The 19775-nt window shown below is 47.1% G+C and overlaps 1 protein-coding gene across 3 annotated transcripts; it reads right to left on the bottom strand.

The window, feature by feature from the left end:
- Positions 1 to 1174: 1174 nt before the first annotated feature.
- RRM2 (ribonucleotide reductase regulatory subunit M2) lies at positions 1175 to 18193 on the bottom strand. 3 transcript variants are annotated; one of them, XM_019650011.1, is made up of 11 exons: positions 17680 to 18193; positions 17499 to 17582; positions 17032 to 17175; positions 16626 to 16742; positions 15966 to 16099; positions 14567 to 14661; positions 14307 to 14440; positions 13206 to 13310; positions 13008 to 13121; positions 12764 to 12927; positions 1175 to 1686 (listed from the first exon to the last, which is right to left on the bottom strand). In XM_019650011.1, exons 1-10 carry the CDS (start codon positions 17779 to 17781, stop codon positions 12775 to 12777), a joined length of 1182 nt encoding a protein of 393 aa, XP_019505556.1. In that variant the 5' UTR covers positions 17782 to 18193; the 3' UTR covers positions 1175 to 1686; positions 12764 to 12774. The 3 variants fall into 3 exon arrangements, with proteins under 3 accessions (XP_019505556.1, XP_019505558.1, XP_019505555.1); XM_019650013.1 differs by lacking the exon at positions 1175 to 1686 and adding an exon at positions 11908 to 11946; XM_019650010.1 differs by lacking the exon at positions 1175 to 1686 and having other exon boundaries at positions 12209 to 12927.
- Positions 18194 to 19775: the final 1582 nt, after the last annotated feature.

Raw genomic sequence — 19775 nt, forward strand, 5'->3', positions numbered from 1 at the left:
GAAAGAGCAGAAGTGGGACAGGTGGTAACCCCGGTGAGATGGCCCTGATCTCCACTAGAATGGGGCTGCCTCAGAGTGCAGTCTGGGAACGAAAGGATCTACGGGACACGGGGACCTGCTGAGGAATAGGGAGGCTCCCCCCTCCTGGCCACATGAGGAATAGCAGATCCTCCTGGATTTCTGACCTAGCGCCCAGAGCTAGGGATGCCATTCACCCAGCATGGAAAAAGCAGATGACGAGCATTTTGTGGGTGCAGTTTAGGGCGCTGTCTGTGGGACACCCAAGTGGAGCTGTCTAGTTGAATATTAGGCCTGGAACTCAAAACCTGCATCGAGGAGAGAGAGTTGTTGTAATGCCAGACAGGTGTGAAGAGGCTCTAGGAAAAAATTCTGCAACAGCAGCGAGAGGAAGGTGGGTGGGCAAAGGGGACTGAGAAGGAGCAGTAGGTGTAAAACCAGGGGAGTATGGGGTCATGCACTCAGTGAGGACCCACTGGCCACAAGGAGGCAGCACGATGGACATCAAGGTTCAGCGTGACTCCAGCCAGGCTGCCCCAGCTCAAACAGCAGTTCCTCTTCTTACTGGCTGTGTGACCTTGGGCAAGTCACTTACCCTGTCGGTGCCTCTAGTCCCTTTCCTGTAAAAAACTATTGGGAGAAGTGAATGAATCAGCATATAAAAAGTGCTTAGGATAGTGCATGGTGAAAAGAAAGCAAAGGTCCACATCTGGGGACACAGTGGCAGTGGGGAAGTCAGGGAGGAAGCCAGATAGCTGTGACAGGCATGAGGAGTCTGGAGAAGGCAGCGGAGCGAGGCTCCTCCTTCAAGGGGGCTGGCTGGGCGGAGCAGAAGAGAGGCGGGGTTGACACAAGGGATCCGAGGTCATCTTTCAAGGACACAACCCAGGAAGAATAAAAAAGAAACCGAGAGCTCGGGTCTGGGAAACCTCCGAGGGACCTACCCCTGCACCCTGCACCTGCCTCGGTCCCTGCACCCTGCACCTGGCCTGCTTTCTGGCGGTGCTGGCTGACAGGTAATGAATCCTGACCCCACCTCCACCCGTCTCCCTCCGTCCTCCCCCCAACCCTCCCTCCCCCAAATGAAACCACTCAGGCCCATACTGAGTTGCTTCCCAGGAAAGTGGACTCTCAGACCCAAGCCACCTGGGGTCCATGGGGGAGGGGTGTGACTGCTCCCCAGGTTCCCTCATGCCCACCCCCTGAGCTCCTGATTCAGTAGGTCTGGAGTGGGGCCTGAGAATTGGCTTTTCTAGCAATTCCGAGATAGTGTCCATGCTTCTAGTCCAGGTTGCCTGGAAGACCCACTGGGCCCACTACCCTTTGGCAGATCCATTCAGCCACTGCCAAGGCCTGGAACCACGGGGGCCTTCGGGAGAGCGCCCCTCCCTGGCCATTGCTGGCCCCTTGGATGGCAAGCGTGCTGCAGCCTGAACGGCGCTTTCCACTGTCCTCTGCTGACCACGCAGTCCGTCCCCCACTTCCTCCTCCAGGGCCCTCCTCTCAGTGCTCCCCTGACCAACCATGTGAAAGAGCACCCCCTTCCTGGCCCCTCCCCCCGCTTTCGGTTCCTCCTGCACTGACCCGCGCCTGACTTACCACAAGTCAGTTGGCGGGTTTTCTGTCACACAGTCTCCACCTTCTTTGTGCTTCGTGTCTCCCCAGCACCTGAGCAGAAGGGAAGCAGAGTAGGGCTCTCAGTAGCTGCTTGTGAAATAATGGCCTCCCACTCCACCCCTTCCTCCGACTCCTGTGTCTCCCAGGCTTGTGTTGTGTTCACTGTCTCCCACTCTGGAATAGCATCCTTCCCCTCCCCCCTGCGCACCCCTCTCTTTCCCAAGAACAGATAGAGGGTTTTCCCCCTGCTCCCAACCCCGTCCCTCTCTGGAGCTAATCACCCTCCTTCATGTGACCTTGGAACATATGACCCTTAACCATATGCTCGCTCAACCGCACGACCAGGCCTCAGACACCAGGCCCCCGCCATTCAGTCAGTCACAGGGGTCTGTCCACCATGGGCCCTGGCCTCCGCTGACAGTGACCAGGGATGTGAAAGGAGGCGGGTCCTGCCCACCGGGGTTGACAGTGTCCCTAGGGAGGCCATATTAATACAAGGGACATCATCCTAGCATAGCCTAAGATGGGTGTCACCAAGCATGACTTGGTGGCACTAACTCTCTGAAGTCCCAAGGGGGGACGCAGTGGGGGTGGGAGGGACTGAGGGCCCAACCCCCCCCACACACACACACCCCGATTTGAAGCCCCAGCCCTGCCACCTGCAGACTTAACCCCTCTGGGCCCCTGAGCACAGCCTGTACACAGACAGTGAAGGGACTTAGTTGGGTCCATTGGACTCCAAAGTCCAAGATTCTCTGGGCATCAGAACTGACAGCCTGGGTAGGCTGCCCTTAGCTGCCGCAACTGCTCTTCAGTATTTGTTACAAGAAAATCAAACACAGAACAATAGAACAGAAAGAAACACTCTCACTCCCATCACCGTGAGACGCCGATGGCATTTCTCCATTTGTGACACCTCCCGCCCGTCTTTATCCTTATGTGCACATAGTGTCATGTCATTATGACCAAAGTGATGTCACTGGTCATGGAATTGGAAAGACATGCTCAGCCACACGTTACACAGTCATTTGCTCCATACAGATAGAACAGATGTGTAGCTTTGGGAGCGTAGGTAATAGTAGTATGTAGTAAAATAGACTTTTGTGTATTTATCATGTTTGTCTTGAATAGTAAAGACACATAGAATCTTATGTTCTGTTTAAGATGCTTATGTTCAATTTATCATAGTTCTATCAGCAGCTCGCCACATTGCTACATAACCTTCCTATTTATCATTTATAATGACTGGTTAGTGTTCTATGGTATAGATATCTGTGATTTAACCATTCCCCCTCTGCTTAATGATAAGACAAGTAAAGAATTAACAGAAGCAAGCTTGTGGGCTAACAGGGAGGAGCTTAAACATTAACCACTGGGCTCTGACTCCCCTGGCCAGCACTGCACCTACAGCTGACAAGCACTTTACATCCATCATAGGTGGGAACAAGTCAGTTTCCAATCGCAACGGCAACTCCCTGCACACTAACAAACACCCATGATAAATGGGAACAGAATGGTTCCCAATCACAACAGCAACACCCTGCAAGCTGACATCCATCATAGATGTGAACAGGACAGTTCCCAGGAGAAGACAATTGTAACGGCAGCCCCCCTGCAAGCTAACAAGCACCCTACATCCTGCTTAGAAAAATATAAAACCCCAACACTCCTTCTCGTCGGTGCAGCTGCCTCCATCGGACTCTGCCCTGGCACAACTCCTGCCAGTATCTCTCTTACCCCTCTGTCTCCGCAGCTCTCCCTCTCAGACTGCCATGGCAAAATTTCTGCCAGTTCCAAACAGGACTCTGTCTCTCCCTTTTTAACTTTCAATAAATCTTCTCTCTGGATACTCTTGTAGAGTCTCATAAATGCTTTTACATTCTGTGAAGGACCCGGGGTTAATTCTACACCAAGACACTTAACATTTAGGCAATTTCCAGCTCCAACTCTAATTGGAGATAGAAAGCTGAGTCCCCTGTTCAAGATTTCAGAACAAATGGGATGATTCAGCCTCTCAACCAACATTCTCCGAGAACCTTCCACCTGCAAAGGACCCAGAGAAAGCAAGTCACAGTGCCCTGCACACACTCCACACACAGGCCCAACCACAAACCCCACTGACGGCAGTGACACCCTCACCACCCAGGCCCTCCCTCTGGCTCCAAGACCCCCCGTGGCTCCCCATTACTGCCAGAACCTCCTTAGAATAGAACTCTAGGTCCTGCCCGCCCTCCCTTCACAACTCCTCTCTTCTCCCACCTGTGACTAGTGCCAACCTGCCATTGCGCCCCCCCACCCCCACAGCCTCAGGGCTTTGCAAACCCGTGTTGCCCCTTCTTCCCTTATGTCTGGCCAACCCTCACTCATGTTCAAGGTGTCACTCGGCATCATCCCTTGGTCTGTGAAACTTTTGCTGATCCCTCAAGTCCTGGCATCCTCCCATAAGTTCAGGCTGACCTCTGTCTCAGCGCTTAGCACCCCTCCATGTGCTGGTAAATGTTTAACAACCAGCTCTCTGAGGAGGGGACCCTGAATTGTAGCACTTACCCATCTCCATGGTGTAAATACTCCCACCAAAGCCGATTCTGAGCTGCCAAAGTGACGTCGCTGGTCATGGACTTGGAAAGCCATGGTCAGTAACCCACTGTTATAGATATTTCCTCCACATGGATAGAGCAGATGTAAAGAGCTTCAGGAGCATAGGTAATAGTAACATGTAGTAAAATAGGCTTTTGAGTATTTTATTTGTCTTTTTTAATTATGAGCATGTAATTTAATTTTTAGTAATGGCTGTATTTAGCTACTAGCTCAGTGAGACGGGTAAATTGAATCCTCCCAAAACTCATATGCTGAAGTCCCAACCCCTAATACCTCAGCGTGTGACTGTTTTTGGAGAAAGGGTCTTTAAAGAGATAAGGTGAAGTGAGCTCTTATGGGTGAGCCCTAATCCAATCTGACTAGTGTCCTTACATGAGGAGATCAGGACACAAACACAGAGGGATGACCATGTGAGGACCCAGGGAGAAGTCGGCCATCTACAAGCCAAGGAGAGGGACTTCAGGAGAAACCAACCCTTTCGACACCTTGACATTGGACTTCCAGCCTCCAGAACTGTGAGTAAATACATTTCTGTTGTTTAAGCCCCCCAGCCTGTGGTAGTTGGTTCTGGCAGCCCTAGCAAGCTAATACACTCACAAAATTCCTGAAAATGTAACAAACTGCTCTTGAGTACTTGCTGGCTCCAGCCCTCCATTACTGAACATCTATCACTTGCCCATTTTCTGACTTGACCATGGACCCTTCAAGAGTGCGGTCATACTTCACTTTTAGGTCATCAAACGTTTTTTGAAAACGGTCAGACAGAAAATATTGTAAGGCCGGCTAAGTGGCTTGGTTGGTTAAGAGTTGGCTTAAGAGCACGAGCTCTGAGCAACAGGACCGCTGGTTCGATTCCCACATGGGCCAGTCATGCTGCACCTGAGCTGAGCTGTTGCTGAGCTGCCAACAGGTGGCAGGATGGCTCAGCTGGTGTAACAACAAGACTGCCTGTTCGATGGTGGGCTATGCCCACCCGCAACTAAGACTGAACTCGGCTCATTGAGCTGAGCTGCCGTCTGGATGGCTTAGTGGATAGAGTGTGCGCTCTTAACAAGGCTGCTGGTTGGACTCCTGCATGGGATGGTGGCTACGCCTACCCGCAACTAAGACTGAACACAGCACCTTGAGCTTAGAGGCCAGGAGCTGCCAACGGGCAGCCAGATGACGACTGGCACTCTCCACAACAAAGATTGAACAACAACTTGGCTGGTCCCCCTCCCCAATTCCCCAACACGGTTCCTCTCCTCCAATTCCCCAATAAAATTAAAAAAAATATATTGTAGCTGTAGGTAAAATATGGCTTCTGTCACAGTGATTCAACTATGCCATTGTAGCGCCAAAGCAACCATGGGCAAAACATAAGCAAATGATGTGGCTGTGTGCCAATGACACTATCTATGGGTGCTATGAGAAAAAGAAACAACAGGCCCAAAATAGTCACTTGTAGGTAAGCCCAACTTAATGCCTAGCCTGATGGCAGTTTCAGCCTCTCCCTGGAGTGGAATTTTAAACCAATCAGTCTGGAATTTCCTCATCAGCACAGGGAGGTAACCTGCCTGATAAGATCCACTGCCTTCCCCCTAAAGGCACATGTCCTTGCCTGAAATAACCTACTCTTAATTTCCTTGTCCCACCCTCTTCCTGCCTTGCATTTTGTACAGCTCCTGGGAGCTCCTTTCTACTTACTAGATGGGATGTTGCCCAATTCATGAATCATTGAATAAAGCCAATTAGATCTTCAGATTGACTCAGTTGAACTTTTTTTCAATAGCACTGAAATGTGGATGTCGTATAATTTCCATGTGTCATGAAATATTGGGCTGTCAGAAAAGTCATGACGCATTTTTGCAACGAAAAACAGAAAAAATACATCATGACTTTTCCGACAACCCAACAGTAGTAGTCTTCTATATTTTAAAACATCCTTAGCTTGGAGTCTACAAAACCAGTCAGGGGACCGGATGTGACCCCTGGCTTTCCTCCTGCCCTGCCCCCAGCTCAGGGGGAGGGCTCTGTTACTGTGTGATGATGGGGAGTGAAGGAATATTTACCAACCACCTCACAGGCTATCAGCAGGCTCCCCTTCCAGGCAATGTCAGGAATCTTTAATGCAAAATGTTTTTCTAATATGCCAAGAAAAAAAGCCTCCTGAAATGTAAATCAAATCCCTGCGAGGCAGAACCATAAAAACCCTTTCCATTAAAAACTTCTTATTGCCTTAAAAGTGCCATTCAGGTCTGTGGAGACAGAACAACTGATCAGTGGTCGCCAGGGGCTGGACGGTGGAGGGGAAACAGGGAGGGGGGCTCATGAGTACGGGGACTCCCTGTGGAGTGAGCATGCTCTAAAGCTGTGATGCTGGTTACTACACCACTATCCTAAAAACCCTTGAGTTGTTCTTTCAAATGGATGATTTGGATGGTGTGTAAATTATCTCAATAAAGTTGTTTAAAAAATGCACCAGGCACTAATCACCTGATTCTCACAATGACAATTTCTAAAGCCAGCTTGTTTGCCACAGTCCATGCCCTGACAGAAACAAAGGGCTCTCTGAGGTGTGGCAATACAGCTCAGGAACTGGGATTGGATTAGGAATAGCCTACAGGAGGCTGGACCAGCCCCAGGTACCTATGGGTGTGCCTTTCAAAGGAAGTACCTTCTCAGCGTGGTCCTGGTGAAGCAAATCCTGGGGTCAGGCCTGCAGGAGGGCCAAGGAGGCACTCCAGAGGCAGCTATTGCTCCAGGCACTTTCTAGAAACAACTGAATCCCCCAGCGTTCCACCACCAAGGTCAGTTACTGCTCCCCGCCCAGCCTGTTACCGGCCTTCCTAGTGTAGTGTATGGCTCATCACAGGCTGGTGACACAGGTAAACCAGGACAAGGGGGATGAGGCCACACCCCCTGGACAAGGCTCGCTGAGCAGCAGCAGTTTCCTTGGGACCAGGGTGAAGGAGGCCTGGGGTTCCCGTTCTCTCATCAATGAGTGATGTGACAAAGGGACAAGGGTATGGCCATGGTCAGCACACCTGAGTTCTAGTCCTGGGCAGCCACTGTTTGTCTACGTCGTGAGGTCCTCAGTAAGGAACATGACCACCCCAGCCTCTTGGCCACCTGTACAATGGGGCTAATTCTCTGTCCCCAGGGTGACTGAATCAGATGAACTCAGGGCTGTGCATTCCCTCCAGGTTTAACTGTTGCATGTGGTAGGGAAGTCAACCTGATTCTATTAGGAACTTATAGGCCTACCTAAGTGCAAACTCCGGGGTATGGAATTCAGGAATGGCTGGACCCAGAAAACGAAGCCATGAGGACCCCACTTCTTTGTAGATCAGCTCTCCTTTTCTCAAGTGCGGACCCCATTCAAGACAGGCCTGCCTTTATAGCTGCAAGGTGGCTGCTGCAGCCCCACTATTCCCTAAGCTCCAAGGCCAAGGAGAAAACAGCACACCACCCTCAACCCTACCCAAGTCCTAAGCCTGCCTCTGGGTGGGTTAGGACCCCCCGGGTCCTCGTCACATGGAGTCTGGAATCCCAGTGGCCGTGATCAGGGGGGCTTTTGATCATGCACAACAGGGGTCAGTTAGTGGCCTCTGGGTCCAGTGCAAGCCTTTCTAAGGTCCTGTCCACCACTCCTGACGCAGATTCCATCTTGCCAAAGCCAGAGTGCCAGCAGCCCCTCCCCCAATCTGCCCAGTCACCCAATCAGAGGGGTGCAGTGAAACTGGCCTTCTGAGTCACAGGCAGCCTCAGGCTAGTCCTTTAAACTCAGGCCAGGTTGGGCCACATTCAGGTAAGGCTTAGCCCACCCGTCAGCTTATGCCTAGAACCAGTCTCCCTCATGTCTTTCCACCCGTCATTTGGCCTCAGCCCTAAGTTACTGTGGCCAAATCATGTAACTCGCACTGCTCACATCAACAGCTATTAGATCACACCTGCCCAGATCAGTGGCCCCAGAACCTTGCCCTGGTGGTCCTGCCTGGACATGGGATGGAGCAGTGTCTCGTCTGGGTTCCTTGGATTTTACAGGAATGTCAATTCTGGAACAGTATGTCACCATCTCCATTCCTAAAACTTCCTTTAGAAATGACTTGTACTCCTATCTCTTGTCCTTTCCCATCTACTTTCGGACAATGCCTTCAGATCTCTTCAGGTCACTTACTCCTCAGCTAAATCTAATCTTATCTAAGCAGGTTCCTTTATAGGTCCTTTTAATGAAGTAATTGTGTTGTAGTCCAAGAAATCCCAGCTGGTTCTTTTTCAAAACCTTTTATAGGACCGTTCTTTGGGTTTTGATTCATTTTTTTCTCTTTGATCGTGTATTACCTTTCACTTTATTTGCCAGGAGTTCTTGGGATTTTTACACCCAGTCAATGTGTTTTGTATTTATGATCGTGAGCTCCAGCCATGGGAACCACAGGCAGCTGGATCAGAGTTCTGCATCTTCCATGAGTGCCTAGACCACGAATCTGTGAGGTTCAGGCCTAGGGTTTGCGGGGTTTTTTGAGTCCAGAAAGATGAACACCCTTATCCTCCCCATGCTGGCGGGATTATTCCTTGGCCCCCATTTCACTGGGGGCAGTCCTGGCTTCATGCAGAGGTTTTGGTTCCAATTCTTCCCCTAGTGCAGGTCAATCCCTCCCTCCAAGTCCAAGGGGGTGTTGGGTGTTTCACCCTCCCGTTTTTTCTAAGGGACTAATAACCACCCCTAGGGCTGCTGGAAGCTCAGGCTTCCATGGTCTCTGTCAGATTCCCACATCTGGGAATTCCCCTTTCTCGGGAAGTCATCACCCATTTATCTTTTGTTATTTCTCATTAGTAGGTGTTTGTAGCAGGAGGGGCTTTAGAGTACTTCAGTCCGTCATCGTGCAGGAGCCACTCTAGTCTTTATGGCCAAGCCATGAAGTTACTGAACCTTATACACAGCAATGGATTCAACTCTTCTTGTCATACAACATCCTGGTGTGAAGAAGCCCCTCCCAGGATGACAAGGACACCACTGATCATGTTCTTCCTCTAGTGCCCAGAGTACACCAGGAGGGTAGCCCCCTCTACAGGGGGTGAGGGGTGGGGGTCCTATCAGTCTTCTCTGGTCTAAAAGGGCCAAGCCATGCAGTCCTGTTGCCTCAAAGCCAGACAGCTACTCACTAATAAGGGCTGGGACTCTTACTATACAAAGAGTTAAACCATTAGCAGGCTCTCCAGACCAACACTGGCAGGGCTATATTGATCCTTAGTAACATACAGAAACAGCTCCCTGGCCAGATGGCTTTAACAAAACTCATTGAGTTCTGGCTGCAACGCCAGCCAGGGGACGGCTCTCATGGTCAGCCAGGTTTGGCCAACACCAAGTGAGCAGAAGCCATATTCCCATGCAATGAAACATGCCTCTGCAGTGGCCAGGCTCAGTGCATCTGGAACACAAATCAGAAAGCACCTCCAGTTCAAACTCTGAGCAGGGCTACCTCTTCCAAAAGTGGGATCCAGGCACTGGTATTTTTAAAAGCCCGTGGGCGATTATAATGCATGCCAAGAGTTGAAAACCACTGGTCTGAAATGAGTCCATCCCATCCAGATCTCAAATATCTGAGATGAGCTAGGATGAACTTGTTGAAATTGCCGGCTCCTTGTGATTGACTCAGTAGGTCTAAGATGAGGCCCATGAGTCTCTGCATCTATCAGGTACCTGAGGCAACTCAGTGGTCTGGCCACACTAATTCTGATGCATGGAAGTGTGCTCTAGAACGAGTGTGGGTGGCTGGCATAGGCGGACAGCAAGAGGGAACATGACTGGGCTTCCCACAGGGAGGCTGTTCTAATAGTTTATGATCCTTAGAACATGGCTACCCTGAACTTCCCCAGTGGTGTCACCAACATGACATGATGCATCAAATGGCATTTACTGAGCACCTTTGGGGCGCAAAGGCAAAGCCCTCCACTAGGTTCCTCCAGGAAACAGAATATACCTTTACCCATTATCCACCTCAAAATACTTGGCTCAAATTCATTTCGTCATTCAGGGGCCACTCACTGAGGGCCCGGTCCTTGGAGGCTGTGTGCCAGGATAGAGAGATGGACAAAACCCGTGCCTCCTGAGTGAGCCTTCTCCTTCACAGGAGAAACCTGGCAGGGGGCAGGACGCTAGTCCCCAGCCTACCAGGAGAAACAATGTCATCTCCTCCTCGTCTGTCCTCAACACTCCCATCCAGAGAAATTTTATTTTAATCATTCAACACTTGTGCAGTACTCAATTTTAAGCGACTCAGAAATGCTTCAGACAAAAATCGGTTTCCATTTAAGCAGACCCGGAAACTGAATCCTAGCTGGAAGAAGTGAATTCCTACACGACATAGCTAATGGGAGGCAGAATCCTAAACAAACCTGCCTCCAACCTCCACCTGTCCCTGACAGCATAAGGTAAAGTGTTTATTCATGTTTGTTGTACAAGTGTAAGGACCACAGAATCAGGATTAATGTTGGTTAACAATAACAAGATAGAAAAAGGCCGCGTATTACAGAAATTTGTAAATGAACTATTGGACCACTTGTACAATAAATGAAGAAAACTGACAACAGAACAGGCCAGTGGTCAGCCAACACAAAACCCGTGTTAACAAATGTGGCCAAAGGATTGAGGGGGATTATATGTATTAATTTACACTTCCTTTTGAAATATCTGAATGGAACATGTATTAGTAGCTCATGCAAAACTATTGTCCTAAAACACCAGGTGGCACTCAGAGTTAGGTACTAACACTAGCAGTAACTGCATGGAGCAATATACATTCAATCAATTATGAATTAAAAGAAGACTGGGCAATTATTTCAAAGTATGAACTGCAGATATAATCTAAAAGGACATACAGTAAAAAAAACCAAAAACATTTTCTAACTTAAAACCCAGGCAGTAAATATAAATGGACTAAGTCCATAGTACCTATTTACACACAAATTGAAATCGGAACAAACAATTTTCAGAGAGCCAATTCCAGTCCTGGTTTTACCACTTAATAGGAGCAAAATCTTAGCTGGTTCATTTTGTTCAAGGGTGATTTGAAAATCAACTTCCAGTACTAATGCCTTAGATCCCAGCTACGAATGAATCTCTCATATAGCTTGCATTTGGGCAGCATCCAGTTTGAGAAATAAAATGATAAACTGACCCTCACACACACCCAGGTTACCAAGAGTCAGCCCAGATCACACTTCAATTCCTAATGATTTAAGTTAAGAACTCCTTCCCCTGTATCTCTTATCCCATGAAACTCAACCTGGGCTACAGAATACAAAATACAATCTACGTGGCACCAAATGGCTAATACTTAGGTGCACACAAGAGTGAATTTATAGTTGATGAAAAGGCACTTCATTAAAGAAAATAAAGAATAGAAGTTAACCTGCTTAGATTATATAGGTTTATCTTATTCTGGTCACCTAATAAATTTTGAGCCGTCTCCCATTAGTGGTGAATAGAATACAAGGTGTGATCTTTTGAAAAATATGGTGAACATTTAAATTAAAAAAATTTATTACAGTAAAAGACACATTGTTATTATTAATCTCCCTCAAAATACCCCCCCTCACTTTGAACACACTTATCCCATTCTTTCTTGCCACTTTCTGAAGCAGTTCTGGAAGTCCTCTTTCGTGTCTTTACTTTATCCTCCATCATGACAACGCTCCGTGTCACACTTAGCTTCTGGTATACGGCAATTTCTGTCAAATAAAAACATCACGGTGTATCTTCATCCACCGCATTCACCGTATCTGGCACCGTGTGACTTCTGGGTCTTCCCCAAAGTCAGAATGATTCAGGACATTGAGGCAGCCATGACAGAGCAACTAAAGACACTCAACATTCACGAAAGAAGACTTTCAGAACTGCTTCAGGGAGTGGCAAGAACAATGGGATAAGTGTGTTCGAAGCAAGGGGGATTATTTGAAGCGAGATTAATGGCAATGTTTTACTTTTACTTTTTTTAAATTACTTTCACTGTAATTTTTTTTAAATTTAAACATTCACTGTATTTTTTTAATCACACCTCGTATTTTATGTTTGGTATATAAACCAAGTTAGGCTGAATCAGGCCTTTACGTTGACAATACAAACTATGTTTATCTGCGTGTAAAGTGCCACTTTTAAATAAAGTAAACTTTAACATCTGCTTTGAAGCAGTGAAGCTGACGTCTTAGGACCTCATGGTAATAACTAAATGCTTAGCCCTGCTGATCAGAGGCGCACTGAGGCCAAGACCTGTTCAGAGCCATGGTCAAGTCGTGGGTAGCCAGCCTGCTTGCAAAAGCCAAACACTGACAAGATCTTTCCTAGGAGTAGCTTTTGTATGCACCTTCTTTCTAGGCAAGGCTACTAGCATTAGTAACAAACAGGATTAATACAGAGGTAGGTAAAGCTTTACAGATGCTATTAACGAACATATGGATAATTCGTTGTATAGCTGGTTGATACATTTTTTAAGTGGCTAATTTTTCTTTTGGTGAGAAGGGAATAAAGAAAAATCAGCAAAAAGCACACCTTCGGTTCATTTAGAAGTCAGCATCCAAGGTAAAAGAATTCTCTGTTGGACTTGACATCACTCCCATTCTCTGATACTCTCCTACTCTCTTCTCAAAGAAGTTAGTCTTCCCTTCCAGTGAAATATTCTCCATGAAGTCAAATGGGTTTTCTACTCTGAAAATCTGAAAAAGTTCACAGCAAAACATAAATACAAAAAACACCAGTTTTTAAAAGAATCAGAGGGCTATGAACAATCCCTTACCTTGCTAAAACCCAGCTCCAGCATAAGTCTGTCTGCCACAAATTCAATGTACTGCTTCATTAAAGTGCAATTCATCCCAATGAGCTTCACCGGCAATGCCTCTGTGAGGAACTCCTAGGGACCAAAACACAACTTCTCAGTAAAATGGAAGCACGAAGGTGTCTTCTGGCAAGCACGAGACTGTAACACATCACCCACCTGTTCTATCCTAACAGCATTGACAATTATTTCTTTGACTTGCTGCTCCGAAGGTTTGTGTATCAGGTGTTTGAACATCAGGCAGGCAAAGTCACAGTGTAAACCCTGGAAGAAAAGGTTTAAGACCACTATAAAACCACAAGACTTCCATCATTAACGTGGACTAGGAAATGGCTATCTTTTTCTGCATTCTCCTTATACATCCTGCTTGGCCATACTAAAAGCACTTAAAACTGTTGAAAGGATGGCCAGTTTAAATGCCACCTATTCTGCTTATGTCACACGAGAAGGGCTCAGCCACACCCAAGACTCTCAATGCTTCCACCTAGATGCTTAACAGCAGGCCAGATGTGGTCCTCACTGCTCTGTGATGTGGCAAAAAGAACTTCCGCTCAAAGCATTCATTCCTTTTGCAGCAGGAAAGGCAAAATGCTAAGCTACTTTTACAACCTAACGTGCAGGAAATTAATTCAACTTCAAGTGAATCAAGTCTGCAATTCTTTTTTTTTTTTTTTAGCTGAGCCTTCCTGCCACCTGTTGGCATGGCAGCTCAGCTCGGGCTGGGAATCAAACTGGCGACCCTGTTGCTCAGAGTTCGCACTCTTGAGCGAGCTCTTAACCAACTGAGCCACTCGCCCGGCCCTCAAGTCTGCAATTCTTCGTGCATTAAACCCCAAGTAATGCTTATGTGACCTGAACTAGAATACCCGGGCACCTTCCCCTCCTGTCTGCAGCTTAATCCAAGTGTATTCAAAGACACATGCTGGACCCGAATGGGCTCTCATTTCATCGAGATGCTCATCCACTAACTTCCAAGTACAGCAGAATCAGACAGAATACCAGGAAAAATAACACATCCCTTTAAAAATCCCATCATTCATAGAGAAATACCTACATATAAATGTAATATACTAAGAATGAGTAAAATAATTTCAGTATATTATTTAAAGTATTTCATTCCCTGACAAGTAAGTATATGGTTGAATTCACATGTGAAATGTGGATATAGGCAACCTAATACCGGGGGTTCCCTTCAATGAACACGAGAGTGTACCTAAAATTTGGTGTTTGGGGTCCAGATTAGCCAATTACTTGACTCACCTCATCTCTGCTAATAAGTTCGTTGGAAAATGTGAGGCCAGGCATCAGTCCTCGTTTCTTGAGCCAGAATATCGATGCAAAAGAACCGGAAAAGAAGATTCCTTCCACTGCGGCAAAAGCCACAACACGTTCTCCTATTTAAGAGTTAACACCAAAATATTTCTAGTGAGTAACTGTTCGGGGTCATAAAAAGGGCCAAGAAACAAATATCCCTTAGAAAAATGAAGCTTAGGTGTAAGGAGGGCCACAGGTACCCTTACCATAGGTAGCCTCTTTGTCCCCAATCCAACGCAAGGCCCAATCTGCCTTCTTCTTGACACAAGGCATTGTCTCAATGGCGTTGAAGAGATACTCCCTGGGAAGCACACAGAACATCAGCAATTCCAGCAAAGACCTTTTATCACAAGCTTCTAGATCAGATCACTGGGACCAAGGGCAAATTGGGGCTCAAACTGAAATGTGTTTTTTTTTAACTGGTTTGCTTTTTCCTTCACTACCAGTTTTAAAATCACAACACTTATTTATGTTAATACAAATTAGACGTTCATTAATTTGTGTTGAGCCCCAAGACCTACTAACACGAAAACTCTTAGTCTATTACATCAAGAGCCTTTTTTGGCTTAATTGTTTTAAGTCCAGGTCACAACAAGGTTCACAGGCCCTATCTTCCTTAAATTTGAACGTTTTAAGCTATGCTGACCATCATTACCCTAAACAGACAGCACCTCTCCCACTAAGTCTATATCAACAGGCCAATTATCTGGGCTCCCAAATGCCATATGTATATAATAAAATAATTAAATGGAAAATTCCAGAAATCAACTTCTTAAGTTTTAAATCGCAATCCTGAGTAGCTGATGAAATCTCGTGCTGTCCCACTTGGAACGTGAATCATCTCCTTGTCTAGTGTATCCATGCTGTATATGCCACCTGTTATCCATTAGTCACATAGCTGTCTCTGTTATCAGAAAGAGACCACATTCATATAACTTTTATTATAGTATATTGTTACAACTGTTCTGTTTATTATTCGTTATTGTTGTCAATATCTCTCTGTGCCGAATTTATAAATTAAACTTTATTATAGGTGTGTACATATAGGAAGAAAACCTAGTATATACAGAATTTGGTACTATTCATGGTTTCAGGCTTCCACGGGATCTTGGAACATATTTCCAGCAGATAAGGGGAGGCTACTACACTATGCAATTTCTCACTTGTACTTCTAGGTCTTATTTTCTGTACTTTATTACTAGCTCTTTGAGAGGCAAGCTACGTTCTACTTTGTAACCTCCACCCCGCCCCAGCCTCACATTGTAGACTAGGGTCTGCCACGAGTAAAAACTGTCAGACCTAAGTTTTAGTTCATCATACAGAGCCTAAGGGATGTTTTCCCAAAAGAAGACATGAGATTGGATGACCGACAGTATACTTCCACCTCTAAAAATGGAGTAACCTCATCATAACTTTGTTTTTAGTGATTGGCTAAACGTGAATTTAGGTTTCTTCCTCAAAACAGACTCGACCATGGGTGCTAGCTAGGAAATTTCTTTGACTTAGTCATTTGAGAGTCATTTTTCTATCCCTGTATGAATCCAAAAACTTGAAATAAACAATTAGTGAGTTCTAAACATGTTGGCATACCACCCAAATACTCACCTGTCCTTGGAATCTTTAATATAAGTGTCAATGAGGAGACTATACATCTCAGAATGTATGTTTTCCATGGCAATTTGGAAGCCATAGAAGCAGCGGGCTTCTGTAATCTGAATTTCTTGGCTAAACCGCTCCACCTAGTGGGCAAACATATCAAAACTCAGTGCAACTTGGATCAATGGACATTGGTTGCATCACACTCCCTTTTTTGTACCATTTTAAGATTTGTTTTTCTATATAACTCATTATTTTGTGATAAAGGTGGGCATTTTCTGTCATATGCTTAATGTACAGATCAGGAAATAGATAACCCCTATTTTATACAGTTTCTGCGAACACTTGGTTATTGATTCTTTCCTAATTCATTGTGAGAAGGATCCACTCACCATAAGCCATATATGCAACCAAACTATTAAAAAGGAGAGCAAATGTGATGGCTCCAGGAGTAAACCTATTACTGCTTAACCTTGTCTTTGAGCTTCTCTAGTCAGGGGAAAAAAACACCACAAGGAAGAAATAACTGAACTACAATATATCAGGAGTGGCCACATAAAAACTAGCTTCTCGATATATTCGGAATGGAAAAACCTAGTATACGAGGAAAGAGAATTAGTTCTCCCTTCCATCTTGAAGTGAATAAAAGGCTTTTTTTGGACGACTCACCAAGTTTTCATTGACGATGCCATCACTCGCTGCAAAGAAAGCGAGAACGTGGGATATAAAATATCTCTCCTCAGGCTTCAGGGCTTCCCAGTGCTGGAGGTCCTTGGAGAGATCCACCTGAAATCGACAAGTTCACAGGGGATTCAGTTCAAGCTTGCAGGACCTCACACGCAATCCTTACCCTTTAAGGTGACTGACCCCACATGACGTCGAGTGCCCTTGGCTCTATGTGAGGCGCATATGAACACCTAACAGCCTCAGGGGGCCACCATCCCCAAGATGAACAACAGGTAAGTCAAGTATATTTCTAGCGAGTTGTAACCGCCACTGCAGGGGGTCTTCCTCCAGCGTTGGGGGCAACGCCTCCACTTTCTCATAAAGTCGCCTCGCTCCTGAGGCCGATTACCTCCTCAGCTGTCCAAAAGGAAGCCTCCGCTTTCTTATACATCTGCCAAATATCATGGTATTCGATAGGAAAGACGACAAAGCGGCGGGGGTTTTCTCTCAGTAGTGGCTCATCCTGCGCGCGGAGGGCAGATACCTTAGTTTTCTGGTCGGGGAGAGGAATGAAAAGGTGAGGCATCCATGAACCATATGAAATCGCCGTTTCCCCCAGCCAACTACATTCAGTTGTCGGCAATTTCATGTGGTTCACTGTCTTTGTCAGCTGTTAGACACGGATTCCATGTGGAAAACGTTGGAAAGCGAAAGAGCTTAGGCGGGAAAGGAGAACGCGGGGCCCGGAAGGGGCGGAAGGGGTAGGGTTTGAATAGAAAGACAAAGGCTTGGCGCCAAGAGCAGCGGCTCCTGCAGGCGCCCCCAGGCGCTGGCCGCTCCTACTGCGCTTTCCCCGCCCCCACGCCGCCGACTCACGGGCTCCGCGGGCTCCGCCGGCTCCGTGAAGATCCTTCGGGCGGCCTTGCTGGCCAGCACGCGGGCGCCGTTGAGGGCGGGTGGCTGCGGGGAGACGGGCGGTGAGGGGCATGCCCGAGCCCCACAGGCACCCGCCACCCCGCCCCGGCCCCGGCCCCGGCCCCGGCCCCGGCGTGCTCACCGTGTTCTCCTTATCCGCTAGGCTGAGCCCCTTCAGGGGCGAGACCTGCAGCTTCTGCTGCTGGCTCCCAAGGGTAGCGAGCGGGACGCGGTTACAGTGCATGGCTGAGGCGGTGTTGAGGCGGCGTGCCCTTCACACAGGGGAGGTTGCGCTCAAGTCCAGGGGAATGCGGCAAGCTCCCGCGCCTGCATTTAAAGCGCCCCTCGCCAAGTAGGCGGCGCTTTCCCAATGAATGTGCCGCGCGCAATCCATAGCCCCACCTCTAGTAAAAGGGTTCTTCGAACCCGTTGGCTGGTCGAGATAAAAAGGTTTTGCAAGTCGATTGACGAAAATGCTTTCAAAACTCCCCCTCCTTCAGGGGAAATGAGTTGTTTGAGGCCTTTTAGCTCTGTGTCCTTGGGGGTGGGGATGCAAGATCCCGGAGTTCAGGCAAATTTGTGTGGTCCCGACATGCAGTTGCTGCTACTTGGACACGTCAAATGAGTTAAAGTTGGGACTTGTAACCGTTCCTAACCTGTGGGAGTATAATGGCAGGATTAAATAAGATAATTCGTGTAAGATGCTCAGTCCTTTCTAAACTTTCAACTAAATGACCGAGAGGGCCTCTGGTGCAATTTCTCACTGAAAATGTGGCTGCTGTCAGGCCACTGTCCCGTATCCACATTGTTTTAAAAATTGCAAACTGAGCAAAAATTCCTGAGAGAAAGTTCAGAGAATGATTGAAGAACCAGTTCATTTACAGCTTTTGGGGCATCAAATACCCTGCGGAGGTTGAAAATCTCCACTGGAACGAGGGTGGAGAGGTGAACTTGGTTAAGTTTTCATTTTACCTTGTATTTGCTTTTTTTGATTTCTTATAAACATTTGCCCTGCAAGTGGCAAAATACCAGAAATGAATGAAGAGCTCCTGTTATACTGTGTGTACAGAAACCATTAAGTATAACTGTGAGCTAGCCAGAAGTTGACTCCGTTTTGAGTTTCTTTTTTTTTCCCCTGGCCACCAAAATATGTGCATTGTAGAAACTTGAACATATGAGTAGTACCACGAGGCAGGGCAAAAGTCGCCATTCTCTCTTTCACTACCCCCCAGCTTTGAGTCATTTGAGCATGTTCTGTTCCGCCTAAAGGGTGTTCTTTACAAAGAGAAAGCAGGCACAGAAGAAAGCTGTGTGGCTCTCCCCACCGGTCGCGCCCGGAGCCGCCGAGCGCGAAGTGCTGGGATTCGCCAGGTCAAATCCCGCCGTAGTTTGACAGCTGTTCTGCTACTAGTTCCAGCTCACTCTACTCCACCATTGGTCCGCAAGTGATAGGTCTCGACTCTCTGCCGGAACTAAACCCCTCCTTTGCTGTGCCCGCGATTCGGGAGCCACTCCCCTAGCAGTTGCAAATTGACTGGCCCTGCGGGGGTGGAGAAACTCTGTGAGGCTTAGGGAACTCAAGCGATTTTCCCAGAGCCACTAACCACTCTATATACCAGACACCAGCTGGGGATTGTCATAATCATACTAATGACCATAACCCTACAGCCACTGGGCACCTGGACCAGTGATTTACGCTTTTAATCCAGACGACAGTGTGAGGTAGGTAGTTTTAGCTCTGTTCCTTAGGTGAGGAAATTATGGCCTGACACTCAAGGAGACTGCCCAAGGTCACACAGCTCCTTTAACCGCAGTTTTCCTGAAAATAAGACTGGGTCTTATATTTTTGCTCCAAAAGACACATTTTATTCATTTATTCATATATGAAAATCTGCATTTATTCAAATACAGTCATGTCCCGCTGACGATCTTAACTGGGGCTTATTTTGAGGTAGGGCTTATATTACGAGCACCCTGAAAATCGTGCTAGGCCTTCTTTTCCAGTTAGGTCTTATTTTCGGAGAAACAGTAGAACTTTTCTCCCCCAACTTTTTTTTTTTTTTAATTAATTTTTTTTCTTAAGATTTTTATTGGGGAGTTGGGGGATGGGAACAGCGCTGGGGAATTGGGGGAAGGGGAACAGACAAGTTGCTGTCCTTCAGTCTAGTTGTGGAGGACGTTGCTTCACTGGCCCAAGTTGGCACCATCATTGCGCTCTTCTCTGGCAAGGCAGATCAG

The sequence above is a fragment of the Hipposideros armiger genome, unplaced genomic scaffold (genome assembly GCF_001890085.2).
Source record: "Hipposideros armiger isolate ML-2016 unplaced genomic scaffold, ASM189008v1 scaffold_137, whole genome shotgun sequence".
Classification (NCBI taxonomy): domain Eukaryota; kingdom Metazoa; phylum Chordata; class Mammalia; order Chiroptera; family Hipposideridae; genus Hipposideros; species Hipposideros armiger.